The sequence below is a fragment of the Rhyacophila brunnea genome, unplaced genomic scaffold, assembly GCF_057557595.1.
Source record: "Rhyacophila brunnea isolate RB1 unplaced genomic scaffold, BYU_Rbru_1.0 scaffold_20, whole genome shotgun sequence".
Taxonomy (NCBI): domain Eukaryota; kingdom Metazoa; phylum Arthropoda; class Insecta; order Trichoptera; family Rhyacophilidae; genus Rhyacophila; species Rhyacophila brunnea.
In genome coordinates this window covers 10,236,287-10,263,533 of record NW_028232860.1, presented here as the reverse complement: position 1 = coordinate 10,263,533, position 27,247 = coordinate 10,236,287, and the positions used below count along the sequence as shown (strand labels likewise).

Below are 27,247 nucleotides of genomic sequence, written 5' to 3'. Positions count from 1 at the left end.
TCGATTTATGCATTGACGCCCATTTAATATTGGTATATTACACACACGAGTGCACGTGCCTAATGCGTGTTTCATTTTCGTAGGACACTCACACATTCAAAACCTAATTAGTGTGTTATCCAAGGAATTTAGGGGTTTTTACCTAGTGTAACCTAACGCAATATACACAAACAATCACAAGAAGCTAAAGAACCATCAGACGTTTGATAAATAAACGGGTTCAGCGATGGCGTGCTCGGTATAGTCAGGAGACTCTACAAAAACTCGCCAGGCTTATGCAGCAATTTACAGATACATAATTGAGCCTGAAACACCAGAACAAAGACAGTAAGACATAATATACATGTACCTACACGTAGGTATAATTTATTTATTTATTTTTTATTAATTGTGTATGTTGCATAAGGTTACAGTAGGTTACAGCACCCTACCCGTATTATAATTACACTTAAAACTCTTGGGAAGGTAACATACTAATTTTTCGATTCTCTAATCACTCCAAGCTATTACTGCAATGTAACCATCTGTGCATCTGTCAAACGATTATGCGAGTATCATTTGTTTTCTTTCACGACCCGGTTAAAATAAATGATTCCTTCGATTTTTCAAATTTAGAATTTCGTTTATACGTGTATATTTAAATATAGCTATCTACGTTTTCTCTTTGTCTCACTCTATCGCACACATTTTCTTATGTTTTCTTTCTGACGTTATACATAATTCAAGAAGACAAATGATATAATATATTATCATTATAAAGTACTTAATATCCACGAATATATAGAAATAGATAGAAATACTCCACGGGTCTGGGAGATATACACATGGTGAATATTATTGAGTTTCCCTGTTGCTAGAGTATGAAAAACGTATGCGCGACTCAAAAACAGCTTTTCATGAAATAAACCTACTGCTATCGAAGACTTCTTACGAAACGTACCTACACAACGATTATTGGCAATATTATGAATTAATATAACCAGAGCTGTTTGCATACACAATTATTTTAAATATTCGGTTCCGGGTTTCGTTGCTGTGACAATTTAATAAGGTTCGATTCTGGTTCATAAAAAACCAATATACTCCAACTACATACTAACTAACTAACTAGTTTAAAGTATATTATGGGTATTTTATTTAAATATCAATCTAAGGTATGTCTATAATATTTTTCATGATATCTTAACCACGTGGTGCACATGGACACCACAATTTGTAGACTTTTGTTCAGGGCTTTTTTTTTAAAAAAAAAGGTGCCGGAACTCACTTCATGTCAAGCTTTTTACTAAATAAAATTATATTCAAATGTCACTTAAATGAAATTTAAAGGAGCTATGCCACGAAGCGAACAAAAAAAGGTTGATTTTTACGATAATTTTTTATTTTAGTCAAAACAAAGCTACAGAAAAAATAAAATACATACATTATATTTGAAATATATTGTACAAATAAGACTAAATAAGACCAACTTTAAAATATAATTGTAAATACATATGTAATGTATTTATTTATGAACTTGAATAAAAGTTTAGAGTGATTTCCAAAGTTTTTTCCAATTCTCGTCTGATACATCATCTCGATTCCTTTTCTTAGTGTTAGAGTCTAAGGCCGAATGTCTTCCTTTAAGTAACCACCTATCAACATATTTTGAAGGATCGAAAAGTGTCAAGGGTGGTCCCACGAGTTTGATGAACAAGAGTGCCGAAACTGTTTTAGTGTTTAACGAAGCTCTTGTTGGGGTAATAATAAGATTCATTTGCGAAAACCCCCGTTCACATTCACTTGAAGAAATGGGAATAGAATTCAGAGCATATACCAAACGCAAGAGTTTTTCAGAATATGTCTTTTCGAGAATGTATTCGCGAAATCCACGAATCATTTCTCGTTCATCTAGTTGTAGCCTGATCGAAATGTTTCTAATTTCCATCTCTCCAAATGTCAACCGATTATCAATGTCTTCAGGCCAATATTTTTGGTCAAGTACGCGAGCCCAAAGTGCAAACTCAACATCTTTATTATCTAGCAGCCTTTTTTCAATTGACGTTTTCAACGTGGAATAAAATATTTTCGGATCAATAGGAGGATCATTTTTAGAAACTTTTTCGTGAAGTAAAACTCCACGAAAATGCAGATTGCTTATAGCAGCTGCAGCACATTTATAATAGGGTCCAAAATTCTGTTTTCTTTCTTCAAAAACTTGAACGAGTTCATTTATTTTTCGATTTGCAATGTAAAGGTTCACATTGCGATTTTGTAGGTCCAAACTAAGTTCCGACAATTCTTGGAGAGCGTCGCACATCAATGCTAGATCCAATAAAAATGCTGTTGATGTTATTTTGTTCTTTAAGCCACTGTAAGTACACTTGTCATTTTTATCTCTTGTAGGGTCATTCATCGCTTCTTCAAAATGACGCACAAGGGATTCATAATTATTCCACACAGCCGAAACTGAACGAAAACTAGATGCCACCCATCGGGTACTTAAAACTCTTCCGATTTTCAGTACCTCAACGCCTAGTGATTCTGCACATAAATGCAACTCTCTATTATTTTTCGGCGACGCGTGGTATAAAACATAAAGTTTATCAATAAATGATTTGAATCTATTGATCCCTGAAATTTTTTTTACAACATCACTTACTGATAATTCTAATCTGTGATTAGTACAATGCCAAACTATAATTGAAGGAAATTTTTCTGTCAGCAATTTTTTCACTCCATTTTTAGAACCTAACATCACAGCAGCGCCGTCGCATGCAACCGAAACTAAATATTTTTTTAAATATTCTTCTGTCATCCCATATAAATCAAGAGATTGGAGTAATGATTCAAATATTCCTTTTGCCGTTACGTCTTTAAGTTCAATCAAATCCAAAAACAAATTAATTGGTGAATTCATTCCAACACTTTCGACACAGCATCGAACATACACAATGAGGGTGGTTTTTTGGCTTATGGTGGTAGACTCATCAATTATCAAAGAAATTATATTTTTCGATTGAACAATTTCTTTGAAAACATTTTTTCTCATTTAATCACATATATGATTTACAATGTTAACACATGCGTTAGTGGAATGGAGAATATGACCCATTTCGATCCCATTTAGTTCTTGGAGATTAATTTCACTTTCAAACATATTGAATGATTGATTTTCCTTAGCTACTTTATATGCAGTTCGAAAAATGTTTGCTGTTATTACTTTTTCGCGAGATAACGATTTTAAAAAAGTATTTTCAATCTGCTTTTTTTTGGCTTCAGAAATGATTTTTAACGCTGCTTTGTGTGCAATAGATCCTCTGTGATCGAAAATTTTTTTTCGAAGTGACCCCAATTGTAGCTTCCTCTCTTTCCCAGAATACGTGATTTCATTATTGGCCCATTCTTTGGATATTTTCATTCCCATTGTCGTTTCAGTTCCAAGAGTTCCAACGTTTCTGCAAATTGTGCAGCCAAGTTTCATTTTGTGTACGTTCAACCATTCGTTTTTTGAGCAAAAATCGTTTTTTTGATCTAATGACCAGCAGTCTGGCCAATCGTTTTGAGTTCGACCTTGATCCCCGAGATCAGCTAGAGATGATTCAGGAACATCTACATGTACCGATATTTCCATATCTTCTGTCATCGTTTCTGTTTTGAGCTTTTTATTTGCGGAATCGGCGCCGCTGCCGGTGGTTGAGAAGTAACAGGAAATTTTTTTAATATTTAAACTTGGGGTTGCACTAAATAATATATAAAATAGTTGCACAACACGTAATCGTAACACAAACTGACTAAACAAACGTAAATAACAATATACGCAGATGCTGCCATGCGATAAACGTCAAACTGTCAAAATCATAATACGCAGCATACGTATGAAGCTAGTTACATACGCATGTTTGCTATTTAAACTATACGGTTACTTCACTAACACTAACACGCCAACATTCAAAATGGCTTCCACCTGTACCTTATTTTATCATTTTAACGAATTATTATTGTAATTACTTAAGCGCAAATATTTTTTCGTTTAATTGATTTTGAAATAAAACCGTGAAAAAAGGTGCCGGAACGCCGTTCCACCGCGTTAAATGGAAAAAAAGCCCTGCTTTTGTTAAAGAATACCTAGCTTAATCTGAATGACAGTACCATTATAAACTCATAATGTAATAAAAATTCATAAATTATGAATAATGTGGCATAGAAAGGTGCATGTTGGGCATAACGTAGAAAGACCACAGAAGAATCCAGTGGATATGAAAGCAGACAAGAGTACGCGATGTAATAGGGGTCGCTAAGCAGATGACATGAAAAAGGGCTGGCCATATCACTCGGCGAGTGGATAACCGATGGACAAATGCCGTCATACAAAAGTACCCAAGGGGCACTTAACAACCACAAGAACACCCTAAAATACGCTGGATAGACACCTCATAAAGTCGGTGGATATACGTCCCAGCGAAGAACTACGGACCGATAAGAGTGGAAGGAGCTAAGGGTGGCCTTCATCCAGCAGTGAATCGACCCCGGCTGATGACGATTATATAATATGTAAAGTAAGTAAAAGTAAACTATCATACCTCTACAGAGTGGATTGTATTAACAGACATTTTTACGTGGAATAGTTGTTAGTCATTCGCCCAACCCATTGAGACTTTGCACTGAATCAGAATAAATAAATTGTAAAAGATAAAGACATGCATTTCTTTACTAACCGTTTTAAACCCGACGGCGTCCGCTCTACGTATTAGGACTATTAGGCCAATGTGGGTGCAATAATATGTAGGTACAATGCATTAATTTTTGATATAACTGGCTTCAGTACAAGGATACCATAACAAAAAATAATGGAATAACATTTTTTTTTTAAATACACAAAACAATTGCATCCAGGAGCCCTGTGCAGATTTAATAAGTTCCGGTTCGGTGCTCTCAAGATTCGTAATCAAGAATTCCGATTCCAAAATAATGACAAGATTCAGGGTTCGGCTGCAGTTCCATTTCCAGCTCTGATTAGGTATAACGCATTTGCTGTATTTTGTAAATGGTCGAAAGTTGAACGGAACCATTTTTTCATTATATCATTGATCTGGTATCGCACACTAATTTTAGATAAAAACACAAAAAATTGTAAGTTTATTTCATCAATGATTTTTTTACCATTCACTCCAGACACGAGAGCATTTTATTCACACAGCAACGCCTTATCGTGACATCTTGTAAAAAAAATAGTAGGTATAACTATATCGTGTAATGGGTTTTAGCATTTTCCCGACCAATTGGGCAATCAAACATACATTGAAAACGGTTTGTGAACTTTGTCAGGCGGAGACTTCAATTGCAGCCCCTTCCATTTTAAATGTGTAATTAATTATATATTCATTACCTACCCTATAATTATTAATTGATTGGTAGAAAATTGTATTATTAATATGTCTTCTGGGTTACCTTCAAGCGCGTACACAATGGGTTCGAATCCGAACGTACCCACCCAGAAACGGACAAAATACAAATTACTCGAGTAAATGACTTTTTAATTATTGTTCTTCTTCTTCATCGGGATCTCTTGACTGAGGATCGTGACCCGTATGATTTGACTGTCAAACAGCCTTCTCAACGGGTTAGCCCTACTCCTTTCGGCATTCTACGATACGCAAAGATTGTGACCACTTGTTGACCTGTGGCTCTCATAAAATATTGGTACAGCTATCTGGGGCATCCAATATTTGCTTTAATGCTATACATCAGCTGATGCATGGTCTAAAAAGATCGTGACTAGGCGATGCGCGGATTGCGGGTTGCGGATGCAAATGACGCGAACCGAACGAAATATAATTTGTCATAAAAATTCAACATGCGTCCTTTTTATGTTATGTTTATTATTATATTCGTAATAATAATAGTATATTCATTGACATGTTTCCCTTTTTAAGTACATGCGGAACGTTTTTAAGTCATCTTTACACGATTTAAGAATATATTCATCCGACTCCATCACAAAATAAATTGACGTGCAAACAGGTCGACTATCCCTCTCCGAATGGCAACGCGCCTCAACGCGGCCGAAATTTCGTTCCACATAGTGTTGAAAATTATTTGCCGTTTCACTTATGTACGCTCTTAATATTCCGATGCGGCATGTCTAAAATACAAGACAGCGCAGATGACACAGATGGACACTAACGATCCTAATAATCATGACCGTTAAGCCATGCGTATACCTACAGCTAACAATAACACGAAAGAGAATATCTGCAGGCCAGTTGTTTATCACTAGATTCAGGGTATGAACAATGTACCTATAAAAGTACGGTATATTCTACAGTTGAAGCGACGAGAATCTATAAGTAGTAGGCGGGGTAAATGTGGAAGTCAGTGACACCGTCCAGCTGCCAGATTAAATTAACCCCTCCCGTCGCATTAAAAAACCAATAAAACAATATTATGATTTTTCAAAATGGACCCCTGCCTCCAGAACATTTTTCTGTGTGCGCACCTGATTAAAAATAAAAGCACTTTAACTAAATATGACTTACATAACAACTCTTCGCGCCACGGGTGATAAAAACTCATTCAAACGAAACTTACATAGATACTCGTAGCAGTCGTAGCTACGCTTAAAAGTTGTAATACCTATCAATTCCTTTATTTTTCTTCTTTGTAATGAGTCGCCCTCGCCCATTGCAGTTCTGGAGTTCTTTGAAGGTATTTTCAGGTTTTCACTAAGATTTTTCGTTGGTGCTTTGCATACGTGCAAAGTGAGATTATAAAGAGGGAAATGCAGAGCGCCACTGACCTGGGTCCAAATAAGCACATAGGTATTATATTAGAAATATTAACCCACATACACATATGAAAATTATTGTTCGCCGAGCTGAGACCTTTTCACGCCACATGATGATAACCATGGCCCTCACATCCTGAAGCGGGCTCCTTGGCCACGATGTATGGAGCCTCCTCAACCAGCGTTGCCAATTTAGCGTTTTTATTGCCAGATCTAGCATTTTTCGATAGGCATCTGACTTGAAAAAGACGCATCTGGCTTGTGGCGTTTTTACTAGCATTTTTTGATGCATCCAACAGCTTTAAATGTGTTAGAAATACGCTAGATATTTAGTTTATTTATTTTCATGCGCATCAAACTTATGATTATTAGATACCTACTTAATGCAGACAGGTCGGTACCTATTTTAGTAGTGTGAGAAAATAACATAATTTAACACGTTGAAACAATAGGACCATTCGTGGCCTTATAGTGAAATCGTATCATATAATTTAATGTGTGCTTAGGTAGGTATGTGACGTCAGTTTGATGATTATCGGAATGACATATTGTAACAAAACTTGAACGCCGTTGGCACAATATAATATATAGGCATTTTTTGTAAATTTTTAAATACATTTCTATTAAAATGTCCGGTTTTTACAGGTATAGACATTTTTTCGATACCCACCTACGCGAAAGGAAATGTATTGACTTCATTCTCGGTAGAATTAAATTTAAGTACTTGCAATCTTATTATTACAAAATCTAGTATTTTCTAGCTTGTTTTCGTACCTCGTCCAGCATGTTTTTGTCAACGACAGTTGGCAAAACTGCCCCCAACCCAGTGAAGTCCCGTGGGGGTAGGCAGATTGCAACATCGCTTGGGGGCGGCAGTTACTCGAAGGGCGGCAAATCTCGATTTGGTATACTTATAGAAATAGTTAAAAATATTTTGTTTACATGTTGTACCTACATACAATAATAGCTTTGTAAAAATGGTGTGGAAATAACAAATCTGTGTATTGCTAAATGGTACAAACCAAATGTGTCAGAAATATCAATCAAATACGACATCAGACATTGATGATTTGGGTAAGTGTCTAACTTAATTATATTTATTCGCTTTTTATATCTAAATTTAATTTTGAATGCTTTATTGGTGTATATTTTGTTAGCAATGTATCAATACAACACATTTATTAGATTCTGGAGTCATGAAAGGGTGATAAAAATACTGTATAAAAAATGGGGCGGCTTTTTGGCGCTGCCTAGGGGCGGCATGTTGCCTAGGGACGTCACTGCCCCAACATATCGCTAGGGTTAATGGCAGTCTAATGTTTTATACTATACCTATTAGTATTCCTCAACTGGTATTCCGCGGAACTCCAGGGATCCGTGTACTCCGTTTTGTGATAGCTACTTAGGTACCTAGTTTCGGTAGAAAATTCACATATTTAGTATGTCATTACAAACGCAATCCCATCGATATTATTAATCTTCTATATTACATAATTTTGTAACACGGTACGCTATTATCTTTCATTATTGATTGCAGCATAATAAATTAGTGAATTGAATGGTCATTATTTTTATTCTGAGAAAAGCACACACTCATGGGGAAAGGCGGTTTTACTCGTTTTGTTCCGAATTCGGATTGCAGATTGGAAATTTATTGTATGTAGGTACCTACCTACAGAATATTGTGTCTGGACCCGAAGCATTTTCGAAAAGTCAATAACATTTTGTGCCTCCAATATATTTCGTCATCGTATATAATATATATATTATAATATTATATAATATAACCATTATATTATTATTATTATCGTACGATCTAGTATTTTTAAATAGGCATTGAAAAGTCGCATATGGCGTATGGCGTTAAATTCAGATTTTTTTAACCTACATCCAAAATGATAACTAAATTCTATTGCCCTGACCTCCTGCATTCATTTTTCATTTTATGACATATTTTATTAATTATAAACATGAAATTCTTCTTCGATATTTTTTTCTTGTTGAAATAATGTTAATAATTATGACATATTTTTTTAACTATGACATTTTTTCTTCCATATAGCTTCTTTTCCTACCCTATTTGGCATATTTTTATGAACGAACAATGGCAACACTACAGTGCCTAAATATTACACCAATAGGTATGTAACTGTGGCGAAGGGTGGATGTAGGCCGTTAAGATCCGACATAAATAGTGCACACTAAACTTTGTCAGTTAAACGTATTTGTTTTCATATTAATACTATCGACCGAAGATAGGTACTTGATGGGATTTGAATTTAAATCCTTTGGCATTTTTTTTTCATTGAACTACGAATACAATTTTCTGATCTCTGTCGAATCTTAACAGCCCACCTCCACCCCTCTCCACTGGTATGTAGCGTTTATTCTAAACTTTTATTAGATTATTAGATGTGAATTGCATACATATTATTAAACTGCTAATAAACGAGTTTTTTTTTTAAATCAACATAACACAGATTAATAAGATAGGATTGATAAACCCAATCATCATAGACCATGGCTTTGAAGCCAGATTTTGTTGATGAGTTAAATATATAATACAAATTCCGCTCAATGTCCTCAAATAGTGTCAATATTGAACGCGTGTTTCGTTTACGTAATAAACTTTAATGCATATTATGATACAGACGTCAATATTGAACAACACATTCTTTAACATGCGTTTAAGTTTGAATCATATTTGTAGACAATTGAGAATTATATCTTCTTACACACTCGCCCAGAAGGTAGCGTACTTTCAGTGGCGCGTTTAGTGTGATGACTGATGAGTGATTTTGACGCCCCCTACTATAAAAAATGAACACTCAAATTTTAATTTTACATCTAAATCCATGTATTCAAACAATTTTTAATTTGTATTCTGTCAAATATTTATAGGTAGGTACATTCGTATAAGTATACCTATTACCTACCTAAATACCTACAATTTAACTGAAAAGATATCAATATCAAAGATAAAAATGTACACAGGGCGCGAATTTTTTCCTTTTGTTCACTGTTCGTATCTACATACATAATTAATCTATTTTTACTTATAATCAGAGCTATTAGAATCCCTACTTTTATACAGGGTTTTTGTATGCTTTGTGCAATACCTATTTTCCACTCCGTTTGTGAAAGATATGCATCTTTTTTCAAATTTCAATATAATTTGATAACTGAGTAGCAGGTTTTAACTCTTCGGAGGCCTCCTTTAAAATTTTCTCACAAAACGGTTGCGTCATGTTGCGTTAGGGAAACGCGCCTCTGCATACTTACATTGGTTTTGTGTTCAAAGCCACAAAATAACACGTTGACTGTTGCACAAGTCCAGAAAAAGGTTCCTTAAAAGGACAACGGAAGTGGATTGCCTCCCAGAAGAGAGTCGTATCCAGAAATGGAAAGAAAGACTCTGCAATCCTTGGGTAGAGCCAACAGAGGAACCTCGCCGGGACACGAACTTCCTTTCGATGTCTGGAAGGCACTGAACAGACTAAGAGCCGGTGTCACAAGGTGCAAGACAAGCCTCAAGAAGTGGGGTGTCTTAACCGGCGAGGATGTCTCATGCGAGTGTTGGGAGGTGCAGGATGCGAAGCATATGTTGGTTTGCCCTCGAATTGGGATTGAGTGTGTTGAGGAGGACCTGTTGAAGGCCAATGACAGGGCGGTCTCCGCTGCAACGTTTTGGAAAGGAGCGGTGTGATCCCGGACACGATAACGCAACACGTTGCCTTTGTAGAAAACTGAAAAAAAGTTACAGAATAATAATATAGAAGAATATAGAAGAAGAAAAGTTACACTGTACAGTTAAAGTACAGCCATACAAACTTATCTAAAGAACGATCAAAAACGTCGTCAAAGAATTCGAAATGGACGCCATTTTGAAAACGTCATTCGAATGCCAGATTCTGTCCAGTTGCGAGTCTTGATTGGGTAGTTTTCGATTGAGGCTCCCCCATCAACTCTTTAAATAAGTTTGTAGGTCTGTACTTTAACTATGTCCATTAAATTTAGGCTTCGCTAAAGGTAGTTTTGTCCCACGTCTTTGGCTCTAACATTATTTTAGGTGCTGACGCAACTCCGGTTTCGCCCTATAATACATTTCGGCAACAATTTGAAATTGTACCGAAAAGTTATTGTACGAAATCAGTTAACCGAGTAGACACAGGTTAGCGATTAGCTGACGAAACGAAAGAATGCCTGCATCTTAGGGGAGACCTTCACGCTCCAGTTGGTTGCTTGCAGCAATTGCGGTGGATGGTGTGAATTATGATATAACATTAGATCCGATACGAATGCCGGCCATTTTTCAAATATTTCTTCATTGGGAAAAATGTTGGGATTTGCCCATAACTGTCGAAACAAATTAAAATGGCGTCTGCATAAATTTCTTTTTTCGTCCAACACAGTCATCGTATCGTGATCATCTATACAAAAACAAGGTAAATTTCCATAAGTATTACAGCATTTATAGGTTGCAAGTTGCAACACATCTATAGGTTGCAAAAATTTTAGTGGTATAGCACCTATACACGTGCATGGATTTACTTGCAGCAATAGTGTGTATTTTAAACCATCGCGATAATCACTGTTTTCACATAAAAGTGCTGACTGTCTCGCCTATCTAATTCTTCAAGAGTAAACGAGACGCGATGTTGTTATTTTATGGTACTATTAATTTGACAGTAGTGAAAATCGGTTAACTTCAAAATGAGTCTCTGCGCAGTGTAATTCATTTTTTTTCCGGCAGTTTCGCCACTATCGTTCTACTGCGTAGGCGCAGATATCTAACGAATCCCAACTGTCGCGTGAAAATTCAGAAGCTTCCGAACTCTTTTGATTCACGCATGCAATCTTGCAACTTGCAGGATAATACATGTGTACACGTGCATTTTCTTGTTATGGCAGCGATAATACGTACTGTCAGCAGTAAATCCATGCACGTGTAAACGGGGTATTACGTGTTACCTACATTGTGTATGTATCGATGTTTACGTTGATATGTAGATAACTTGAATAAAATATATGACATTTTTGACAGATAAATTGTTTCTTTTAATGTTATACTTTTCTGACTCACATCATTGTCTGACACCTTTGTCATACAAAGAATTATATTTTTTTCAGAAATAATGTCTTATTTATTATGCTATGACACTGATCCATCCTATTGAGACTTTGAAAGAATGATTTTCGATATGTATTAGTCATAGATCAGATATTTTAAAGTGCTAAATAAGAATATAGGTAATATTAAATGGTACAAGTCTGTTTATTGGAAGCCAGGCGAGAACAGCGGCAATTTTCAAGAATGATCACCTAACCGTCCTAACCTAACAAATAATCCAGTATATTGGCTATTCTCAAAATTTGTTTGCCGCTGGCTTCCACGAATGACCAAATAAACAAGAACCTATTAAATTTGTATAATACGCTCCGATCCTTCGATTCGCCGTCCTGTGGTGCTCCATACAGCAGTAAACGACATGCGTACGTACTTTACTTACATCATAAGATTAAATTTATGAAATTGTATAAAATATCCTTTTTGTCCTGACAAAACTATTATATTAAATAAAAAAAACTAGCTATTGCTGCTCCGGTGGTTAGTACCCCTAATACCTCGCTTGTATCAGCCATGTAGGTGCTATCCAGTGACGTCCCTAGACAAAATGCCGCTCCTGGACAGCGTCAAAGTGCCGCCCCATTTTTGTACTTACACAGTATTTTTTATCATCCGTGCACGCGTCATTTCTAAACTAGACATCGCGAATCCGACAAAAAATAACAGTCCTGTTGTACATTTTATGTTAATTAATACATTTTCTTTCCAACCAGTGAACTGATTTTGTAATGGAAAGATAATTTCATTATTACTAACTTTAGTTAGGTAGCTATTTCTAGAGTTATATACCAAATGATTCTCCTCGATTTGCCGCCCTTCTAGTAACTGCCCCCTCCCAAGCGACGCTCAATCTGCCTACCCCCACGGAACGTCACTGGTGTTAACAATCCTTTATTAAGGGTTCCGCCAAACAAAAACGTCATTAACACTGTCCTCGACCCATATTATGAAGACATCGTTCAATCGTTCACAAAAAAAAGTTTAAGGTTAAGTACCACTTTCATTACGTCATGTTACTATTTATAATTAGTATTATCGATGCCGATTGGGCAATAAATAATAAATGCATTATGCCGTCTAAATAAAAAATGCATTAATGTCGTTTATAAATGTCAATTCGTTAAATTTAATGTAGGTGGTTACTATCTAGCTAAATATCAATATTTTAATAAAAGCTAAATGAGCCTGAGTGGTAGATACGAGTATAAGATTAATCAACGAGATTTTCGCAATGCAATATTGTAATATTAGCATTTACGAATAAAAGTATTTATCTATTCAAAATTGAAATATCAACTGGTCCAACCAGGCTCAATTTTCCATATTATAACAGGTGTGGCGAACAGATCGATCGCGGCCGTATTCGTACTCATAATTTGACAACTATTTGTTTCTTTTTTACACAAATGATACATAGATTAGGTACTACAGTTTAAGCTCCCACCTCTACTGCTCTTCCTTATTCTGACTCCATGTGCCCCAAAAGAGGGGCTGATAGGGCTCTAGCCTGTGGGCCCGGGCTTAGGAGGGGGGGGGGGGGGCGGCCTGGCATGTCGACCAGTAAAGTGAGATAAACAAAAAACACAAATTTACTTTATTTAATAAAAAAAACATTTTAGATGTAATTATTTTTAGTGTGTTTCCTGACTAATAAAAATAACTATGTATCCAATATGATGAAGGGTCGCATGTTACTTGGCTATTACAAAAGGGGGTCTAGATCATTCAGTGCTTCATAATAATTGATGCTGAATGCCGACAATTCAAGTGGATTTATGTAAAATACCAAAAATAGCTAAACCCTGGAGTTCCGCAGATTTGGGGAACACTTTTGTAGAACATTACACTGCCTTTAACCTTAGCAATAGGTTGGGAGGCTCGTCAAAAACCGTGGCTTGAGGGGCCGCCGACGGTGTCTGACCCATTCCGAATCACGCGTTCTGTAGGCAGTCGATGTGCGTGTTTAGAGTGGCCATAAGAGGGCTCGCACATCAGAACTCGCCGCATGCGTCTTACGACGAATTCGTCGATGTGACGTCATCGTAAACCAAGAAACAAACGTTATCAAATGGAGCTTCGCAGATTGGCCGATGCAACTGCAACTCTGCGACCCTGCGACATTCGTCTAGTTGCATTGGCCAAAGTCTGCATGTCGATCTCAAAAAATGTCAGCTCCGCGCAAGCGCACAGCCCGCGGCCATCGGCCATTTCTGTCTTTATCTCTGTCTATACTGTCATCTCGCTCATCGCTGGTCACCGCGTTTGACGTTTGTTCATACAATCAGCACAATAAAAATGGTAGATGAGAGTTTCTCCGATGCGGCGAATGTCGATATCGCTAAGCAGATGTGCGAGCAGGGAACTCAGAAATATAGGGAACTGAAATACCCAACCGGTAAGGCTACGCAAGCAACCGATCTCGAGTAAGGTAAACTTAAACCGCGTGTTCAGAAAACGTCACTCTAAACTTGTGCGTCGGTCTGACAACTGCCTCAATGCTCTCGGTTTTATGTTAATTTAAAATTGAAAATGGCAATATGTTCAGTAAAAGGTTGTAGTAGCGATACAAATATGAAAAATAAAACAAATAGCGCAACTACATTTCACAAGAAAGCATATTTTTGTTGTTATTTTGAATATATATGTCAATATCTTAACATGAATTAAAATTAATTTTACGCGTGGTATTTGACGACGCACAAACAATATTGGGTGTATTTGGAAAGTGCGACGCACACCATTGTATGCATATAATACGTGTGTTTTGTTTGAATAACAGGGCCGCATTTCAGACAGGGAATATTAGATAATATTTATTATAATCAATTATAACTGTTTTGTTTATAATAATGATTTATACAGTTGCGTATGCAATATGCATAGGTAAATGTGCATTTATTTACTGTCAATATTCATTTTAATCACAAAATGAAGAGATAAACACACAAATTACAAAGTTTAACGATTTCAAATATTTTATGAATAATTAATGATATTATACTAAGAATTGACTTTTGGCATAACAGATTTCCACGGGATCAAGATCAAGATCATGTTAGGTTAGTATTGTTATAGTTATATAGTAAAATATTTACTGTAGAAAATTATATTTGAATTAGATGTCGATGGTCTGAATGTTACTTTCTATTATCAAGAAATAACGTAAACACATAAGTATTGTATACATATATAATGTTTATAAAGGGGCTGTATTATTTTTTATAATTATTATTTGTTTCTTTATTAAACACCATAACAGGCCGTGAAGCCCAATAATAGTGGTAAAACTCCCAGGCTTAAGGAATTTACATATTAGATTATGTAAATATATTTTGACTTCACCGGGATCGAACCCAAAACTCATCATCTGGGATGGAAGGCCAGTACCTTACGCACTGCCGCCGATTATGAATTAAAAAAAAACACATGGCTAGCTATATTATTTCAAATTTTAAAACTACGTCGACATACCTAATCTCCGTCGGCATTTTGACATAGCCATGATCTTTTTATCATTCCAAATAGGTACCTTGTTTTGGATATCCATCTCGACTACCATAAGCAGACACAAAACCTTGTAATTGCTGACTATCACTTTATTTTGAAGTCATTAAATGTTTCAGTTATGTATTATTGCTCACCGTAGATGTATTGTGTACCTACCTATATTTAGTCGGAAGGGAAGTGATAATGCCATGTTTAGAGAGATCTTCCATTATACATGCGACAGAAAAGTCAAAAAAGTTGATATTTGGTTTTTCTCCCTGTCTCGATTGAATAAATCGTGTATAATATTTTCTTATTTACGTCCGTACCGTCGTTTTTCATATTTGTATACGAAAAATGAATAGCGTGTTAATAGATCTAGAGCTTCCAACCCTGTTTTTACTGAAACCTGCTAACTGGGTAACCGCGGATATGTAAACTAACCGAAAACCGGGTTATTATTATATAATTATTAGTAGGTATATGAACTAAAGAGACAAACCGCGAAAATAACATGTGAAAGCTTTTTCAAAAACGTCGCGTCGTAACAAATAATCAACAACTCAGTCTTCACTCAAGTAATAAAATCGCCTGCCTAAATTACTTTATTACTTACTTACCCTTTAAATGGCTTACTTTTATTGTTATTGATATAGTGTGAGACAAATTCCATAGAATAAATAATAGCGCGGCGGTCTTTAAGGATTACGCGTGGCTTAGATATCCACGGCAAATCTATAGAGCTGTGGGATATCGACAACTGCTTTGGGTTTTTTGCTTAATCCCCTAAATTGAGTAGGTACACGTCTTGTCTTGCCCGTAAATAATTTTGTTTGTACTTATACAAATATATTGTAAATAATGTAAATAAGCAAACTAACCGCTAACTGGATAGTAAGTAATTTTCCTCTGGTTAATAATAATTGGAAGCCCTACATGGGTCCCATCATTATTGTTTATTAGATTGATTTTTTCAACCCACACCATTAATAAAATGTGTGTTTGATGGATGACAGTAAGTTAGGTATAAGACAAAATGTATGCTTTCTGTTAATATATTATTATAAATGCGATTAATGTTATACCTATATAGAATTACCTGTTGTATGTAAATATTGCTGTACTTATCTTGTTATTACTTAATCTTATATATTATGTGACGTATAAGTTGAATGGGATTTTTATAATTATATTTAATATTTTTCATAATTATTCTGTACAATGTGTTATTTATGTTCATTCATTTCATATAAATATACTTTCTAAAAAACCAAATTAATATCCTTTTTTTAATTTCTAGAAAGTATATTCCTAATTGTGTGTGAAATTAATAAGTATGTATGTTAATTTAAAAACGCGTTAAAACACTAATATTAGTAATATGTAAGTATTTAAAATATGTTTCGTATTAAGTCTTTCTACTGAAAGTAGTCATCAATAATGCGGCTCTGTGCGTGCTACGAAGGTCATTTTTTTTGCGTCCACACATTTACTCACACTACTAAAATCCTGCTTCACTTTCAAACGTTTGTAGAATAGGAGATCGGAGTTCTATTTATTTTCTTTTCTGTGTGTGCGAGGTTTTATCAATGAACACCGCCTGCCCGTTCTCGGAAGCTTTGATTTATGGCGCTTAGGCACACGAGGCGAGTTGTGATGTGCGAGCCGGCTAACAACTAACCACCAAATTTCGTAATGACCTGTCAATATTTTGAAAGTTTGGGACATACTCGTACAACTTAACATTCGGATATCCGGATCAAGCTACATGCACATCTGAACACAGTGGCGCACCCAGGATTTAATATTGGGGGGGGGCCCAAGGAGGAGAATGTAAATTAGTCCCATAGGCTCTTTTTCTTCTTCACAGCCTAATTTCTCGTTTATCGGTCTTATTGCACTCGGTGTACCTACATCATGGTCCCCACATCCTGAAACCGGGGCCCTCAGGCTAGGATATTTGGCGGGCCCCCTACCTACCGCTAAGATTCAAATTGTGTTTTAGTTCAAATTAAGAGTAGTTATACAGTGAATTATTGGCGATTTTTAATACATCTACTTTAATAATGGAGCTGTCGAGTATCGACACATAATAATCAAAAAATATATTGCACAATTATATAAGTAATTGAAAATATTCATGGCTATGAAGTATAATAGCGCCGCAGGCGACTTTTTTACTATTAAAGCTAATTTATGATGTGTGTTTATCTCACTTATCTGGTCAACCCGACACGCCGGGCCCCCCACAGCCCGGGCCCCCAGGCTAGAGCCCTGTCAGCCCTCCCCAGCCATGACCTACACCACTCCGGAATTCGGGTGGACACCGAGAAATTTTTGACAGTTCCATTAGGGATTGGGTTTCTAAAAAAACCTGACATTAGTGTTTCGAAATTTTTGTTTATTTGTTTTGTTTATTATGTTAATTTTAAAATCTAAGAATTTTTTCTAAAACGGGTGCTGGAGAATTATTATAAATCATATTTTTGCCGTGTTTTTATTTGTCTAAGCCCAAAGGTATAATTTATTGGCTTTCAATTTCAATGTTTAAAATCATTCTGATAGTTTTTATGTTTGGGGGGTGCCAGGGCCCCTTGCCCTCCCCCCCTGGGTGCGCCACTGTCTGAACAGCTACATTTCCAATAAAATTGTTCGTGAAGGCATAAAGCCCACAAAAAAAGCGCTCGTTGCGCTCACTACTGAGTAGGCCCCCTCCCACCCGCGCATTACCCTTCACCTATGTAATAAGGGGCCCAAGAAGCACATAATAATTATTATTATCAGCGTCTCTCATAACAAAGCAATAAAAATATTATATTATTTCTCGGGGCTTGTAATTACGCAATAACTAAACAATGAGTTCTCTGTTATTAAATAATGCCTTCTCGCCCGTCTATCGACGACGCTTCCAGAGCGTGATTTTGCTCGCCGTGTTCAATGAATAGACTACGTTGTATTTTCGTTAATTCGTCCGGCTGAAAAGCCACACAACGGTGACTCATGGGGCAGGCGGGCACAATGCGTCATCAAATCCAGTGTGCGCTGGCGTATTTGATTACGTTGTATTTTCGATGATTCACATAGAAAATGCGTGAGCGCCCCGCAAGCCTGCTTTAGTGGACTTTATGCCTTACAACTGAATATAAATTGTATTGCGTGCATATACCGTCTTGGTGATAGCTCCTTCGACATTATTTTTATCTATGTGGCTGTTCCGGCGCTATATTTGCAAATACGTACCTAATATAAATTAAATAACTTACAAATCCTTCTACACATCGTAAATAAATAAATCAGGCAATGATAATTTATTATTTTCGCAAAGTTAATGCAAAAACGACGTAATTAGTAGTTTTTAACTCGTTTGGTTTCAGTCATTCATTGTAAATATCAATGACATTAAATTGACGCTGCGATTCGTGATTCTATAGTCACTTTGTGGAGACTGCAATAATTTATAAAATACTCATAGTTGCATACTTTATAGTTTATAGAAACGTCAGTTCGCTTTTATCATTTGCGATTTATACCACGTATTGTATACAGCGCTCGAAATGGAAAAGCTTACGAACCGGAGCGCTCGACAAATTTTATGAAGATATTTACATAGTCATCAAATCGTATGTGTATTTTATAAAAATAAGTGTCAGGTTTTCTATTCTATGGTCTTTCTAGATCAGATGGTCAACATATTTTTTCCACGAGACGGAGCGATAATTTTACAAATTTCACGAGCCGGAACGGCGCTCCGGTGCGTTCCGTTCCATTTCGAGCCCTGATTGTATAATGATATCAGTCTGATCAATTGATTACACATACGTGTTAAAAATACATTTGGGCTATCTCCATATTACAGCGAAATGCGATTGAGTTCAGTAATTTTAAACTGTATCATGAAACTGATATAGTAACATACAGTTACTAGGTACCTACTCTGGTTGATTACGTATGTAATATTACATAAAATCGAGCAGTCTGGACCAGATGTCGAAATAAAATTTCTGTCTTAAAATTGTGTTTATTCAGAAATAGCAGGAGATAAAAAGACCACCTGTTTTCCTGTTGCGCAAACCGGATTAATTCAGGTAGACATTGCGCGAGTTTACGCGTTACGCATAACCAAATAGGTAATATTTGAAGGGTTCGAACTTCGAAGTGTTATATAGGTATTATTGTTTAATGTTCGTATGCACTGTGGTTCAGTTATAAATAATAAGCAGTATTGTAATATGGCAAATTCATTCTTTTACTGGTATCTTGATTGTATAATCATGTTCAATTGATGATTGGTCAGTGAAACAACACGTTTATTCTGAGCGCCATTATCTAACGTGGTGGTGGCCAATAACGTTTATAATATAACCGAGAAGGATTAAGAATTATATTATGAATACCACTATCAATATCATTAGGTATACTAATAACTAGGGCCCGGATTTATATGCTAGTGCATGTTTTGTTAGGGTGTATGCACAGCTATGAGAGTAGCACAGAAATCTGTTTTGAAAGACACAGAATCCAAAAATAAAATTTTATTGTGCATATAAATGCATATTTGAGACGTTAGAGCATATTTGAGACATTAGTGCATATCTCACAATGACATATTAAATGGACGACTCACTTCATACCCGGCGCGCACAAGAAATTGTGCATGAAAGTCATTCACAGATGTATAGGTAGATGTCACGTGACCATTGACGTATCCGTTTCCATTATGCGATACAAGCTTCGAGAATTTATAGTAATATAACCTTTATTGTAATGGCGTATTAGTGTCATGACTCATTGCGTTAGAAACAGATTCTCGGTTACTTACGACTTCTCGGAGATTAGACGCAAGTGAGCCCAGCAAATCACAGGCGACTGACTGTCCAATGGTTCCTGTCATTCAATTGCATTGAATAAACATTCATGAATATCTTAAAATGGCATTTTATAAATAATAAATAATACTAGCACATGCAAAGTGATATCCCATCTTTCTTGGAGTGTTAATATAAATAAATGCATATTTTAGAGCTTTTGAATGTAAAATTTTAGTTTTTTTTAATTATTTTATCGAAATATAACTAAGTTAGGAAGGAAGATAGTTTAGATGCACTTGCATTTTTAATGCCATCTCCGAGCTGTGGATATAACAGTGGAAAAAGTGAAGTCAACTCGGGCACTATTATTTAAAGTTTGCCCAAGTGGACGTTGAGAGGTAGTTTTCCGCATATAAACAAAATACTGACAGATACCTATGCGAAAAAATTTAATGCCAGAGCATAATATTGAAAAAAATAATGTATTTTTTTTTTCGGGCAAAAAACAGATTTAGGTTTATGTAGTATTTAGGAATAGTTAAGAGTGTCGCTTTTGTTTTTTAAGTTATGTTTGGTTTACATTGCATTTATTATTCAATTATTTGTAGGTACTTGTGAAAAAACTATTTTGAAAATTGTAATTGATTAACTTTATATTCTTTGTTTGTGTTTTTTGTTCTGATATCGTATTATGTTGAAAAGTTATTAACTAGTTATTCGATTTTTTGTCAGTAATATTGGGTAAAGTGGGTATTTACAACTTTTTCCCACAAAAAATGTCAATTTTTAACTGCAAATTTCTTCGGTTTTAGGGCATATTTTATTGATTTTAAGTGCATACGTGCATGCATAATATAACCATGTTTTTTGTTGCATACAAATCCTGGCCCTACTAATAACTTACTACAAACTCTAGTCTCTACTTGTATGAAAAGATAAATATTAAATATTTTTTTTACAAGATCATCGTAAATTTCACTATCTATTCTTGCTGCGCTATTCTAACTGTAACTCCATAACGTCTTTTAGTAGTTATTTTTCTTAATAATTTTAAATGGTATTTTTTATGTGGCATCGCATGAGCGTCTGCTTTGAAAAAACAGTCATATCCGGTAGAGAGACACATCAAAAATGTTTTCGTCAATATAATTAAATATTTCCTTAAATTAAATAACTATACTATATCAAAGCCAAAAATTCGATTGTTTCACATGTTACAATGGATTAAATTATTTATCGGCATAGTTGATTTTTAATTTACAAATAGTTTTACATAATATTACTATCTATTTAATATGTAATAGACAATTGTCAATCGCACGTGTCGATACTTTTGACAGTTGTTTTTATTTTAATATTATATTATTGTCTATTGCTTTATTACTGTCAATAGGTTTCGGTCAAGATCGTGGTTTTATTTACAAAATTTTACAATAAATCCGTCAAATGGATCCAAAACCACGTCTATTTCTGGAAGAATTTAGATTGAAGGTAATTAAGTAACACCACATTAAAATGTTCTGTTAGATATTGTGACATTTAGATTTAAATCAATAACCTCACATTTACTGTTTTAGCCCGGTGCCGAAGATTATGGCATGGCCGACGACCCGTGGAGTCGCAAGAAGTTCAAGCAGCAATTTAAAGTAGTCGTAATTCGCAAGGATCCCACTGAAATAGAATTCGATTTAATTGGAATACAGCCAGCTTTCGCCAATGCCTTTCGCAGGTTGATGCTAAGTGAAGTTCCTAGTATGGCAATAGAAAAAGTAATGATACACAATAATACGTCTCTTATACAGGACGAGGTTCTTGCTCACAGACTAGGCTTAATACCTCTAAGGGCGGATGCCAGACTCTTTGAATTGCGGGCTGAAGGTACGTCAATTATTAAGCCGCGTATCCACTATGTTCGCGAACCAGTAGTGTTTCGTGAACCTGTAATCGCTCAAAATAAGACATGCTTTGTGAAGATGGTCGCTCCGCAATGTTTATCTGAACGTTAAGCGAACGTGTCATCTGAATTAGTAGTACTGTCATATTCAATCATTATTAGCTAGAAGATTATAAAAGGCTTCCTCGTTTTTGGCGAGCCGATTTCTACAAAAACTGAGATAAAGTGAGCATTATGCATCAATTACATTGAGCTACTTTACAAGCTGTTTGTTGGCGAATTTAAAAGCGGGTGATTCAGCGATTGTGATGATGACACACAAAACTTTCCATTCGCTGAAAAGCCAACAAGCTAACGACTATTTTGACAGAACATAGTTTTTTTTTTACCGGGAGGGCTCTACTGCGCAGACGCAGTAGGCCCATACGCCGGCGTGTAGCATGTAAAGTTGACCGACTTTTAACTTCTCTCGGTAGATTGTTTACAATCTGCTTGTTAGCTTGTTCAATGATGACACTAGACGACTTTACAGGCAGATTGTAAATTCGCCAACAAGCAGCTCGTAAAGTAGCTCAATGTCATTGACGCATTACAGAAATTTTATATGAATGTCTTCGTCAAATTTTGACTTAATCCAAAGAAAGGATACTAAATTCCGAAAGGCTATATGGGCTCAAGATAAGCTGGCATTAACCTTAAGATTTTTATCCACCGGTGATAGTTTTACCAGTCTGCAATATTTGTTTAAAATTCCTAGGAAAGCGATCAGCAAATTTGTTCCTGAAGTTTTAAGGCTTATTATCCGTGCATTGTAATCCGCATTTAGACCAAGCGAGCGAATGTTTGTTCCATAAAGCGTATACGTCAAGAGAATTTCGCTGGAGTCGGGAAAAACAATCATTCGCTCGCTTGGTCTAAATGCGACAATATACAGGTATGTATTAGCATCTTGAGTATTTCACAATACCGGTTTGCTTTGATATAGTTTGATGAGAGCTAAATATTTTTCTTTCTGTTTGTCTGTTACACGTACACGCTACACGTTTTGATTCACTGGTGGTGGTGGTGAAAAGAATGACAGTATTCGAAACGCATTCTATGGTTCGCGAACTATACACGCTCGGTGCTCGGGCACATATCCACTAGGAACGGTCGCGGAGCACCATTGATTCGCAAGCATAGTGGATTTGCATGTTAATATTTTACTTTTACTTATTGCAAGCAAGGAAAAATCACCATTTTTAGTTAAACTATATTATATTTTAGACCTCTAATATGGAAATATCTTGATCCAGATGCAAAGAATGGGAGATCATCAAAATTCCATGCTTGCCATCTACAAAAATTGTAAAAATAATATTTGAATCTTACCCAGTCTTTGTAATTTGAACCGAAACAATCTGATTACAAACATACCATATTAATAATACATATTTATTAAAATATAACCACAGATATAGTTAAATAAACAGATGAAGCATAATCATAATATATTGAAACAAAATAACACACATGTACATATTATTATTTGGCAAAAACACTACTTCTACGTTTGATGTTATTATGTTCAACGACGTTGGACCGGTTTGAGTGATAGTTGAGTCAATAATAACATATTGGATGGATATTCTGAGTTGAAATTAAGTTGAGGCCGTGTTGATTCTCTGTGACTGGCTGCTGATATTTCTTTTTCTATCCATAGAGGCAACAGAAGGCACTGAAAATGATTCTCTTGAATTTAACTTAAAGGTTAAATGCACAAACAATCCTTCACAAGTGAAAGATTCGAGTCGGCCGGAGGATATTTACAAGAATCACAATGGTAAGCTAATCACAATACTTTTTTTCCTCATCTTGTTCGTGAGATCCAATTGACGCTAGCGTTCATGTGAAGATCTCCTTTTCCTGCTCGAAACAATTTTAGATTAGCCGAATCGCAGTTATCATGGGTAATCGTATTGTTTTCATCAAGTAGTGGATCAACCCCAGCTGATAATGTCGATAAAAAATAATTACTTGGGTTGATAGCACAGTGGTCAGAATCGTTCAACAAGTAAATGGTGTGTAAGTAAAATTTGAATGCTACGCGATCACAAAACCTGTTCTAGGATTTTTCTAATATGCATGTTTTTAAGACTGTTTAATATTTTTTTACAGTTTATTCCGGACAAATTAAATGGCAACCCATTGGAAACCAAAACGCTATTTATAAAGAAGATGAAGTTGGGTCAGTGCATAGTGATATTCTCATAGCCAAAATGAGACCAGGACATGAGTTAGATTTGACTCTCGTTGCTATAAAAGGAGTTGGAAAGGACCACGCTAAATTCTCACCTGTTGGTAAGGACTACATTATGCAATCGTCGTTTTACTTGTATAAATGTGTAGCAATCATACCACTTGGCATTAAATGAGTGATACAGTTTAATATGTAAGTTTCTTTGTCAAAACAAAACAATAGAGCGATAACATTAGTCAGCATTTCCTCAATCATAACTGGACCAGTAGGGTCTGTTTTGATTTGTTAATTGCGACAATATCTCTTGTAATATATGTACTGCATTTGTATAAATTGGAATGCCAATGCGTGAATCCTCACTCAACTCATCGAGTCCGTCACGAGACGCACTACTATTGTCACGAGTCCTTCATTCGACGTGGTCAACGTCATTCCACTTGAATCAAGTCTCTCAGTTCATTGATATAATGAATCTCTTGATCACATCGATGTCACCAGTACATCCGTATCTGCGATTATAATCTCACGTTATCATCCTTATTATTGTATTCAGTGTATTCTTCTAACGATCAATAAACTCTCCTTCAAACATCCACGCAACAATGACCTTCTATCTCCTCTACATCATCTACCTCCAAAAATGTAACAAAATCACCGTGAAACCTCCTCACTTGTATCATCACCTCACACGTGACGTGAGTGTTTTTTTATTCTCTGTAAATTTTGTGTGGATTCGTAATATTCATACTTAATTCCCTGAATAAGGCGTTGGGCGATTCATCGGTGATGCCAATTGACAAAGCAATTCGACCATGTCCGATCCATGTTCAATCAAATAGCTTCTGATATTGATATCTAATATTATTATATTCAATTTGTTTTATTTTAGTTATAATTTCTTAAGATGGGCTGCTTAATTCACTTGGTAAACTCCTAACATTTTTCAATCAATGTCCATAATATTGTTATATTAAAATAAATAAATCACGGCCTTCAGGTTTGCCAATATGGAAATTTTTTACATTAATTAATTTAGTTTTACATTCACAAACAACCTTAATGTCTATGAATTCTAATATTCTGTAGCTATTCTATAAAATATTAAATTACATTACAAAGTTTAATTGAATGGACACAATAGTTAAGATTTTTTTATTGAAAATGTAAAGCATACAAAATCGTCTCTACTGGGACATGGTTATAAATCAAAATTAACCGAATTACTGACAACGGAAAGCAGCATCTACGCAAAATCACATTGACAAATTCGACATGTTACAGTCAAGACGAGTTCATATGTGTGACCGGGCTAAATCATGCATCATCAAAAAAAGGTATCCATTACATCAAAATCATATTTTTTTATTTACTATGTTTCACAGCAACTGCAAGCTATAGACTACTACCCGAGATATATTTAACCAGACCCATCTTAGGAGAGCAAGCCAATCTGCTGAAGAGTTGTTTCGCTCCTGGAGTGATTGCAATTGACCGCGAAGGAGCAGCATATGTCAAAGATGCCCGATACGACACATGCAGTCGAAATGTGCTTAGACATGATGAACTGAAAGATGCTGTTATTCTGAGCAGGGTTCGGGACCATTTTATCTGTGAGTATCCAAGGTATTCCAGTTTTTAGTCACAATGCAATATTTTATGCTGAGGTTAGCTGGATATCTTAATATAATGAAGATATTATCTATATAAATATATGAAAACTGTAAGAATAAATGAATACTGAGTTGACTAAAGAGGTTGGACTGTATTATTATTCCGACCATGTCCGATCCTAATATGATCATATGGGTCTCCACAGAGTGGACGTTTGTATTAAGTATTAACAGATTATGTTTTTACGAGAGATGGATGTCAGCCACTTGCTCAACCTATTAGGTCCATACTCGGACTCTACACAAATTGAAAAACATTATGTGTACTTGCCAGACCCAGGATTCGAACATGGGACCCACGACGCTATAGGCCGATGCTTAAGTCTTGGACTGTAACTAGAGGGAATCTTATGAACTTTTTATTACCACACTTGATGGTGATTCCTTAAATTTTTTTAATGCGATTGAATTGGTGACATAAGAAATTAAATATTCTGTATGTCGAAAAAATATTTTTTATAGCAGTCATCTTTGGCCTTTTGTCGTTTTGTTATTATAGACATGATATACACAATGTTTTATGACTGTTCATTTAAATATTCTAATTAACTCATTCGCTGCTGACTAGATAATGATTTTTTAATTACCACCTTTAAAATGCACGTTAATTACATTGATCGGCCGCCTGGTCATTACGCGCCGGGTGCGTCTTCAGCGTCCAAAGTATTAATGATGTTTCAGTGTATTTAGCTGCCTATGTATGTAAATAATGCAGCTAATTTAAATATTTCCTAATCTCACTTTTATATATTTAGTCTCCCTCGGAGATAAATAATAAGTAATAGAATATCTTGTTTGTTCCAGATAATGTTGAATCGGTTGGGGCCCTGCCACCAGATGTCATCTTCGTTGAAGCCATTATGGTTTTAAAGCAGAAATGCAGAATGTTTATTGCAGAACTTTCTAAATAAAATTGATTAATGTAATGCTTTTTAAAATAAAATTGATTTCTAAAAGTACCTACTTGTGTTCATAATAATATACTGTTTTACTTTTTTATTAATTGTGAATAATGTTAACTCATTTTTGAAGTTATATTATTAGTGATAAATAAAATTCAATTTTGGTTTATTTAAATTCAGAAGCAGGGAATAGAGTAAAGAGAGTTGTGGAATCTGGGGTATTTTTAGTTTCCTGGTCCACTATAAAATTGAAATCACCTTATATATCGACTACTTAATCTGTATACCGGCTAACTCCATTTGGGCAAATTGTTCAAGAAGGAGAAAATACATTGAATTTCGCAGAGAATTTAA

At 35.5% G+C, this 27,247-nt stretch overlaps 2 protein-coding genes across 2 annotated transcripts in view; one reads left to right on the top strand and one right to left on the bottom strand.

Moving 5' to 3' along the window:
• LOC147071162 (uncharacterized) overlaps positions 1–10,014 on the bottom strand; it is a 50,255-nt gene extending 40,241 nt beyond the window's left edge. Inside the window, exon 1 of the mRNA XM_085948539.1 lies at positions 9,999–10,014. Coding sequence (XP_085804665.1) covers positions 9,999–10,014 — 16 coding nt within the window. The remainder of the gene's footprint in view (positions 1–9,998) is intronic.
• Positions 10,015–21,552: 11,538 nt separating this feature from the next.
• Positions 21,553–26,950, top strand: Polr1C (RNA polymerase I and III subunit C). The gene is made up of 6 exons (XM_085948391.1): positions 21,553–21,679; positions 21,766–22,066; positions 23,785–23,904; positions 24,240–24,422; positions 25,704–25,931; positions 26,796–26,950. Exons 1-6 carry the CDS (start codon positions 21,635–21,637, stop codon positions 26,900–26,902), a joined length of 984 nt encoding a protein of 327 aa, XP_085804517.1. The 5' UTR covers positions 21,553–21,634; the 3' UTR covers positions 26,903–26,950.
• Positions 26,951–27,247: the final 297 nt, after the last annotated feature.

Coding starts and splice junctions, on each gene's coding strand:
- Polr1C (XM_085948391.1), top strand. CDS start 21,635: ATGGATCCAAAACCACGTCTATTTCTGGAAGAATTTAGATTGAAG. Junction 21,680..21,765: donor TGGAAGAATTTAGATTGAAG/GTAATTAAGTAA, acceptor TTACTGTTTTAG/CCCGGTGCCGAAGATTATGG. Junction 22,067..23,784: donor CTTTGAATTGCGGGCTGAAG/GTACGTCAATTA, acceptor TTCTATCCATAG/AGGCAACAGAAGGCACTGAA.